This window comes from Anthonomus grandis, chromosome 9 (genome assembly GCF_022605725.1).
Source record: "Anthonomus grandis grandis chromosome 9, icAntGran1.3, whole genome shotgun sequence".
Lineage (NCBI taxonomy): Eukaryota > Metazoa > Arthropoda > Insecta > Coleoptera > Curculionidae > Anthonomus > Anthonomus grandis.
In genome coordinates, this window is record NC_065554.1 from 5742523 (window position 1) to 5751659 (window position 9137).

The window sequence follows — 9137 nt, forward strand, 5'->3', positions numbered from 1 at the left end:
GAACACATCGTTGATCAATTTTTTAGGTTGGTCTGGTAAGAAAAAAAGAACTTTTTCTTTTGTTTTTCTTTTGTAAAGTTGTTACTTATCTTTTTAGTTAAGCACAAGGTCGAGTTAGACAATTCAGTGAGAGATTTAAAGTGGACTGTATTTGTGTGATTAAAAGTAAATGTGGAAAGGTCGAAAAACCAGCCTTTAAAGATCCTTACCTTAAGGTGTCTGTATCCAGCTTCAGCAGGCCTGCTTTGGACTTATTGGGTCTTCTAATTCGAATTGAATCACTAAGAGTGGTTGCGGGTTTGATAAGTAAATCACGATCTGTGATGCGGTAAGACTAAGACAACAGTTGCGGAAATAAACGTATAGATCACGACACTGGAATCAATGCGCGATGATAAAGTGCTAACAAGGAAATCGTCTTCTCTCTGGTCTCCGCTCAGTACAAACCAAAGGAATTTAGAAATTTAAAGGCTATCGTACACGCGCAGATTTGTTGTTGTTAAGACTTAATAAATATAAAAATATTAATTAAATTGGTTATAATAAAAGGAGAAAATTAAGTTAAATGAAATGGTAGTTTTAATTTGGAGAGAAAAACAAAGAAATATTATAAAAAGAAAAAATTTAAACTATTTGGACGTTCACAAACTAAATGTGGACGGACCAGCATGGATAGCTTGTTGTGGAGGGAGGTCTCTTAATTTTGATGCCCATTTTTTCCAATATCACTAAATTTATCAGTATTAACTGTTGGCTGTTCCTTTAAACGTTTTCCAATCACTTCCAGCACTTCATCGCATTTGTCATTGCCTCTTTGGGATGCTTGAGATCGCTTGGAAGATATTTGTGATGTACTTGTAGATGAACATGGCGTGGATGCTAAAGATACATCGGGAGATTGTGCAGACTCAAGAGTTATTGATTCGTTGTCAGAAACCTGCAAAAAAAAACGTTGTTTAACAATAATGCTTTTTTATTGTATATACCTCTCAATTTTTAATAATATTTATGCAGTCATAAAAAATGTACTTGTACCTATATTAACTTTTTATATTAGGTTTCATGTTAATTAATATTTATATATTTTATTTCAGTTCCCCACCAATGCCACTGAATGGAAGAAAATATCAAATGATTTTGAAATTAGATGGAATTTTCCTCATTGCTTAGGAGCTGTAGACGGGAAGCATGTACAAATTGTAGCCCCTTCTGGAAGTGGATCATATTATTTCAATTATAAAAAAACTCACAGTATTGTTTTAATGGCGATTGCTAATGGTAATTACGAATTTGTAATGAGTAATATCCGAACTAACGGCCGACTTTCTGACGGAGGAATAATCGATAATACTATATTTATGAAAAAATCACTAGAAAATAAATTAAATTTACTGGGAGCAGAACCATTATCTGAGGATGAAATACCATTGAATTACGTATTTATCGGAGATGAGGCATTTGCTTTAAGGCCAGATTTTTAAAGTCATACAGTCAAAAGGAACTTGATTATGACAAAAGAATTTTTAATTATCGTTTATCCAGGGCCAGAAGAATCATAGAGAATATATTTGGAATACTGGCTTACCGGTTTAGAATTTTTCATACTACAATCAACTTGCAAGTACATAATATTGACAAAGTTGTTTTAGTTTGTTGTGCACTTCACAATTTTCTGCGAATTTCTGCGAATTGTTCTCACACATACAGTGATGTGTTTGATACTGAAGATGCTACAAATAGAACAATTATTCCTGATTTACGAACAGACTCAGATAACTTGTTAAATCTTCAAAGAGGCCATCAACAAAATCACACTGCCGAGGCAAAAGAAGTGAGAGAACAATTTAAAATACACTTTAACAATTCTGGAAAAGTATCCTGGCAGGATGCAATTGTATCTAATTAGATATTAATATTAATTATTGTTATTAATACATAATTTACAGCGATGCTTTATTAAAAATTATTAAAAAAATACGTTTGATTATTATACTTTACACTGAAAAAATTAAATTACTAAAGCTTAAAATCGTTAGAATAACTAAAATTGACTTTTTAAAACCACTAAGAAAATCTTGTTAATTCGAAATTGAGTTGTATTTGTTTAAAATTTGGAAATGTTTAATTCCACAGTGTCTAATGTGTCAAAATGTAGCCAATACAACAAAATTTTTTTTTAGTTAAAATAACAAGACGTCTAAATATTTAGTTAATACTGCTAAACATGTTTTCAATGTACTTACCTGCATATCTTCAATATTCGATTTTGTATTTTTGGGAGTTTCGTGATCCCTTATAAAATTCGTTATATCATAGTACCATAAGTGAGGTACGTAAATGTCCTCTTCTCCTGCACCTGATCGCTCGGAGTCCAGCACTTTTTTTAGTTCCTTCCTGTATGTGGTACGTAGCGAATTAATTTTTTTCACAACACACTCTCTGTTAGCCACTGGGTTAAAGGTTTGCAGTTTTTCTATTAAAATTTCGTAGGCTTGACACTCCTTTTCTTTCGACATTTCGGGTGTCAACAATCGAGACAAGCCCGCAACAATTAACAATAAAAACAAAAATACCACATAAAAACACCTAAACCTTGGTACTTTTTTATTGCAAGCACACAAAACGTACCAAGTTGCAAATAAACAAACAGAAACACGTGTTTACAAGTATTACGATACTACTCCGCATGCGCCAATTGAACCGTAGGCGCGATTATCGTTCACACGCTCATGCAAATACACCAACTTCATGCAAATTTTCTGCCAGAACAGACTTTACTCAAGCCACATTTTTTGGCTTGCGCAAACTACATGCTTTCGTTTACATGCAACGATTTACTTGCGCAAATTTGTTTGTACAAGTCAATTGGCGCAAATTGCATGAGTGTGTAAAAGGGCTATAAAATCACAGTACGAATAATGGCTCAGGACGAAACTATCAAACAGTATTTTTTTAAATCCAAAATTAAGCAAATGTCTTTGGCTGTATATTAATTTGAGAGAAATGAAAGATGTTTTATTTAAATGCTTAACGTGATCGCCGTAACGTAAATTTTCATCGAAGATTAATCCAAGATTTTTAGCTGAAGTAACATCTAACACAATATCAACACTTATATTAATAATGTTGCTGTTTTTATTACTGGCAATGCATAAGAGTTTTGACTTGCTTGAATTAAGTTGCAGATTATGCTGATAAGATAATGTTCTGATAGTTTCCAAGTCCAAATTGACGTTCTGCGCCGCATCGACATAGTTAGATGTGTCAAAATTGTATACAAGCTGTGTGTCGTCAGCGAAAGCAGTGACTGTGCAGTAACTAGTAGATTGAAGAATATCAGCACTATATAATATAAAAAGTAGCGGAGACAGAATTGATTCTTGGGGCACACCAGATCGAATATTTATAGTTTCAGAGCAACGTGTATTATAACTTTGTGGGATCGATCACTCAGGAAAGAAGAAATAATGTTTACAGACTCATCCCTAAATCCGTAATAGTGAAGTGTGGTGCAAAGAAGTGGATGGTCCAAAGTGTCGAAAGCCTTTGAATAGTCTAATAAGACCAAAAGAATGGCCAGTCGTCATATCGTTTGACTCAATAATGCTATTTGTAACTGATGCAAGGGCAGTAGATGTATTAGAGTTTTTGAGGAAGCCAAATTGGTTATCTGGAATAATATGATGATCGGTCACAAACGCATACATCTGATCGTATAAGATTTTTTCGAATAACTTTAAGAGTGCTGGCCAGTGGCGCACCGAGGGGGGGGTTTTAGGGGTTAAAACCCCCCCCCAGGACTGCAGGACCTCTAAAAGAAAAAAAATAATTACAAATAATATTAATAGAAAATACCTATTTAAAAATATAATTTAAGAATTTTATTAGTTTTAGTAGGATTAGATTTTGCATCAGAAAATGTCCGCAGTAATCCATTTTCTATAATAATTATTATAATAGTGAAGGGATAAATCAATTTTCAAATGCTCCCCGTAGCAAAGCAGCAAGTAAATCAAATTTAGGTTCTCCGGTACCCGTTTAGCTGGAGGCGGCGGCGCGCGCCGTAGCCTATCGAGACCGAGATTTTGCTTTCGGGGAATCACAGAATTCGTATTTACGTTTTTATAAAATTTTGTTGCGTCATTAGTGGAGTGGCAAGTGGCAATACTGGCATACTGGCAATGCTTTGTGTTTTGTGTTTGTTCATTAATTATTTATCATGGATAAATTTGTAATTAAAAGGCCAAGATTGGACCCAAAAGAAGCAAATAAGGTTTGTTTGCATAATATAATTATTTTATAATATAAGTATGACTGGTATTACATACAGGATACAGGGTGATGGGTGATGTGATTGGTATTTCGATCTATCCCCTCAAAGTGGAAAGAGATTATTTGTGATAAATAAATCCCCATAAACTGGGAGTCACAAGTGAGGGGTTTGAAAAATATTAATTTGCACTTTAAGAATTATTGAAAAGTTGGTGCATACTAACGGACCAACCAAAAAAAACTAAAAGAAAAAGGATACCTACTATTTATCTTTTAGAACTTACTTGGCTTTTCTGAAAGCTGTCGAACTAAATTACTAAATAAGTAAATATTTTGGATAAAAATGTGATAGGAAATTTTTTAATCTAATAGAAATAAAATACGCTGTTAGATGTACATTTGGAGTATTAAAGAATTTTTAATTGCCGATATCTCAAAAATCGCTCATTTCCGATCCCGAGTTTATATGCAGATTAATTTATAACAACCTCTAGAATTACCATTTTCAGCGAATAGGTCGAATTGCCATTACCAATAACCTAGTATAATTTGCCTAGAGTATTTGATTTGATTATTAAATAAAGTTTTTGCCACAAACCAAGGAACCTTATTGCGTTTTTCCGATATTTTTTATAGGTGCATGGGCCGAAACCTCATACTGAGGATAACGAAATAGCTTCCACTTCATCTTGTGAAACAGTGCAAAGTCAAAGTCAGCAGTCGGTAGAATTTGATTTTGGTTTTTATTTTTCTAAAACGGTTAGTAAATACAGCCAAGCGAATATTTGTTGTTCAGTTGTTCGCCAAGACGGTTATTATTTCTCGGTGTGAGAAATAATAATTTTTAAATATTGGTAAATGCGGATTTCTTTCAGGTGGATGATGCTACTAAGAAAAGGCTTCTAGAAAAGCCTTGGACTCCCGATTCTTATAAATTCAAGTTTCCATCTTCTGGTCCGAGAAATTTGAAATTTCAAATTGGTTGGATGACTGACTGGAATTGGCTGGTATATTCTCCATCATTGGATGCAGCCTTTTGCAAGTTTTTTGTGTTATTTTCCACAGATGTTGGGCAACAGGGGTCTAGTGCAGGAAAATTAGTTAAGACACCATTTCGAAATTGGAAAAATGCGAGGGAAGATTTTAAGAAACATTCAGAAAATCTGTATCATAAAAATTGTTTAGAGAAAGCAGCTAACTTTTGAGCAACGTATACCAGCAAACAGGAAAATATTTAGTTAATGTTTGATAAAGGAAGAAAATTGCAAATACAAAAAAATAGAGAGTCTCTTAACCCTATTATTAAGACAGCTATTTTTCTTGCTAAAATGGGACTGTCTTTCAGAGGCCATCGCGATTTTGGATCCTTGGATTTCAATTCACCACCACATAAAGAAGAAGGAAATTTTCGGTCTCTTTTAAAATTCAGGGTTGAGGCAGGAGACCATATTTTGACCAATCACTTAAAATCTACCGGACAAAATGCTACTTACATCAGTTGGCGAATTCAAAATGAAATTATTTCTACATTCAATACCATTATTTTAGAAAAAATGGTAAAAAGAGTTAATGATGCCAAGTTTTTTAGTATTCTGTGTGATGAAACGACTGATATTAGCGGTACAATTCAATTATCATTTTGCACTAGATTCGTAGAAAATAATAAAGTTCATGAAGAATTTTTACAATTTATTCCTGTAACTGAAACCACTGGTGCTGCATTAGCTCATACTATTTGTTCCTTTATACGAGAGATAGGATTAAATGGGAAAAATATAGTAGGACAAGGATATGATGGAGCAAGTTCAATGAGTGGCTACATAAAGGGTGTTCAAACCATTATTCGGAAAGAATATCCCCGGGCTATGTATGTGCATTGTTGCTAGCATAGTTTTAATCTTGCGATATCTCAAAGATGTGCATTACCAGTTATTCGAAATTGTATGGGAACCATAGAGTCTACCTACAATTTTTTTAATTTTCCCAAACGACAACACGTTTTAGCAAATGAAATAGAACAATTAGATGAGAAGCCAAGTGTCGAAAAATTAAAAAGACTGTGTGCTACAAGGTGGGTTGAAAGACATGATTCAGTTCGTGCATTTATTTCTTTACTTCCTGCCATAATTAAGGCATTGGAAATTATTACAAATTGGACAGACAAGAAAACTCCGACTGATGCTCAGTTGCTGTCATCCGCTATTTGCAAATCTAATTTTTTATTGAGTGTTTATGTTGTCAACTCGTTATTTGAATTCACGTTACCACTTAGCAAATACCTTCAAACCGTAAATCTAGACCTACGTTTAGCTGTTGACTCTGCAGAAAAGACAAAAAAATCGCTACAACAGTTAAGACAAAACGCAGATGATGTTTTTGCCAATATTTTTCGACAAGTATCAGATTTTTGTAACGAATTTGATATAATTATATCTGTCCCAAGAACAGTAAGTTCTCAAACGAAACGAAATAATGTGCCTGCATCATCTCCAGAAGAATACTACAAAAGGTCAGTTTTTATTCCTTTTTTTGACGAAACTATACAGTCTATAAATGATAGATTTGTGACCCACAAAAATGTTTTAAATCCATTTTAGGACTTACTAAACCTAAAATCTGACGAGGAGGTAATTAAATCAATAAAAACTTTGGTAGATTTTTATGAACTTAATAACAGCAATAGTGACTCAAATATAAGAGGAGAAATTACACTTTGGAAACAGTTTTTATTAGGTACTGAACCAAAGCCACAAAATGCAATTGAAACTTTAGATATATGCAATAAGAATTTATTTCCAATTATTCATGATTTACTTTTGATTATGGCTACCTTACCTGTAACAACATGTACGTGTGAAAGGTCCTTTTTTTCATTAAAGTTGCTTAAAACGTATTTAAGAAATTCCACTGGTGCAGAAAGGCTTAATGGTTTAGCTTTGATGTTTGTTCACCCCGACACTCAAATAGAAGAAGAAGACGTATTAAACCAATTGGCTCTAAAACAACGTCGTTTGGATATTTTACTTTAAATGCATATTTTGTCATTTGTATCTACATTTCCTTTTAAAAATAAAATATGTTTTATATTCAAAAAAATTCGTTAGGCTTTCCTTTCGCAACCGGAGTTTTCTATATAGAGAAATATCTCCTATTAAGCTTAATGGCCGTCGTGCGTTGGAATTTTTTCCTGACGTTTCGCTAGCGCACGTGGCTAGCTTCCTCAGAGATGCTTCCATCGCCGTCGCCGATGTTGTCAGTCAGTCCGCTTCCAACATTCCAACATCGGCAATGGAAGCACCTCTGAGGAAGCCTTTCGAGGAAGCTAGCCAGTAGCCACGCGCGCTAGCGAAACGTCAGGAAGAAATTCCAATGCACGACGGCCATTGAGCCCGATAGAAGGTATGTTTTATATTAATTACGATCTTTTTATTTTAAATATACTGTTAATATTCGTATTTATAGGTACAGCTGGGCCCAAGAAATTTAGTTACGACTTAAGGCAGTTTTAATTTGATTTGTATATTGTATTTCGTTTTTCTCTGAAGCAACTTCACAATGTCACTCAATTCTTAAATGTCTTGTCTAAATAAATTTGAAGAAAAATATAGCAACTAAATGGATTAAGTTGCTCAAAATAATCCAAAAACTTTCTGGAGTCGTAACTAAATTTATTCGGACTAGCTGTACCTATAGCTTATAGGTACATATTAATTTTTGGCATTTTTAAACTTTAATTATTTTTACTTAAACTAAAAGTGAATGTCCGAAATGTGTTTGTTTTGGGCGTAGCACCCAAAAAAATTTCGTCTCCGTGGAGGTCTTGTTTCTTTTTCCCAAAACCCCTCCCAAGCACATTTTCTCGGTGCGCCACTGGTGCTGGCAAAATGCTTACAATTCGAAGATCTGATAAAGATGCAGGATTCCTAATTTTCGTTAATGGTTTGCCAATTGCTGTTTTCCAAGAATTGAGAAAGTATTGTTATTCAGTATAGCAATGGACTATATGTAGAATATATGTGTCTAAGGCGCAATTCACACAAAACGGGCGTATGGCGGTGGCGTGGAACTGGCATGGAGCTGGAATGGAGCGGACGTGGCGCACACAATTCACATAGAAAGGGATTCAATGTGATTATTGTCATTTATTTGTTACGCACGAAGATAATCAATATATGTTGGACCTTGTAAATTTAGCTAACATTCAAAGGCAAAGGAGTTACTGAATACATTCCTTGTGGTTAGATAAAGAAAAAACTGGTGGTTTGATTAATGTTATGCGGGAGCTCAATATGTACCCTGAATGTTTTCAAAGTTTCTACCAAATGTCTGTTCAATGTTTTTATAAAATACTAGTAAGGGTTTAGTAAGGGTTAATATTGAGAAAAAACCTACAAATTGAAGAGAACTTGTCAGTTCAGAGGAAAGGTTGTTATTAACAACCTGAGGTAATTTTCAATTTCGTGTTTGTGAGCCAATATCTTCAATATTGCGGAGGGTTGTTGGGTGGGGTCAGAAATAAAACAGAAACCTGTTTACCTAAATGTCGACGTTTCGATTTATATTAAGTCATCCTCAGGCCATCTTTTAATTATTTTAATTATTTTAACTTAAGAAACCTAGACTTAGGTAAGAGGTGTAATGTATATATAAAATAAAAAAAAAAAAATTAATTTTATACTGGTTTTTTTTTTTTATAAAAATTTTTTTTTAACGGATTGTACCTGAATGTAATTTTAACTGTGTCGTGGTTTTTGTTTTTTGTTGTTTTAATTTTTGTAACTTAAAGAACATTTATTTTAATAGTGTTTTTTATGTACTTGAAATTACTTTGTTTTATCTCTGTAATTACTTGAATCCATTTCAGT

The 9137-nt window shown here is 33.6% G+C and overlaps 1 protein-coding gene across 1 annotated transcript; it reads right to left on the reverse strand.

Annotated features, from left to right (window-relative positions):
* Positions 1-697: 697 nt before the first annotated feature.
* On the reverse strand, positions 698-2516 carry LOC126740687 (uncharacterized). The gene is made up of 2 exons (XM_050446815.1): positions 2244-2516; positions 698-937 (listed from the first exon to the last, which is right to left on the reverse strand). Exons 1-2 carry the CDS (start codon positions 2514-2516, stop codon positions 698-700), a joined length of 513 nt encoding a protein of 170 aa, XP_050302772.1.
* Positions 2517-9137: the final 6621 nt, after the last annotated feature.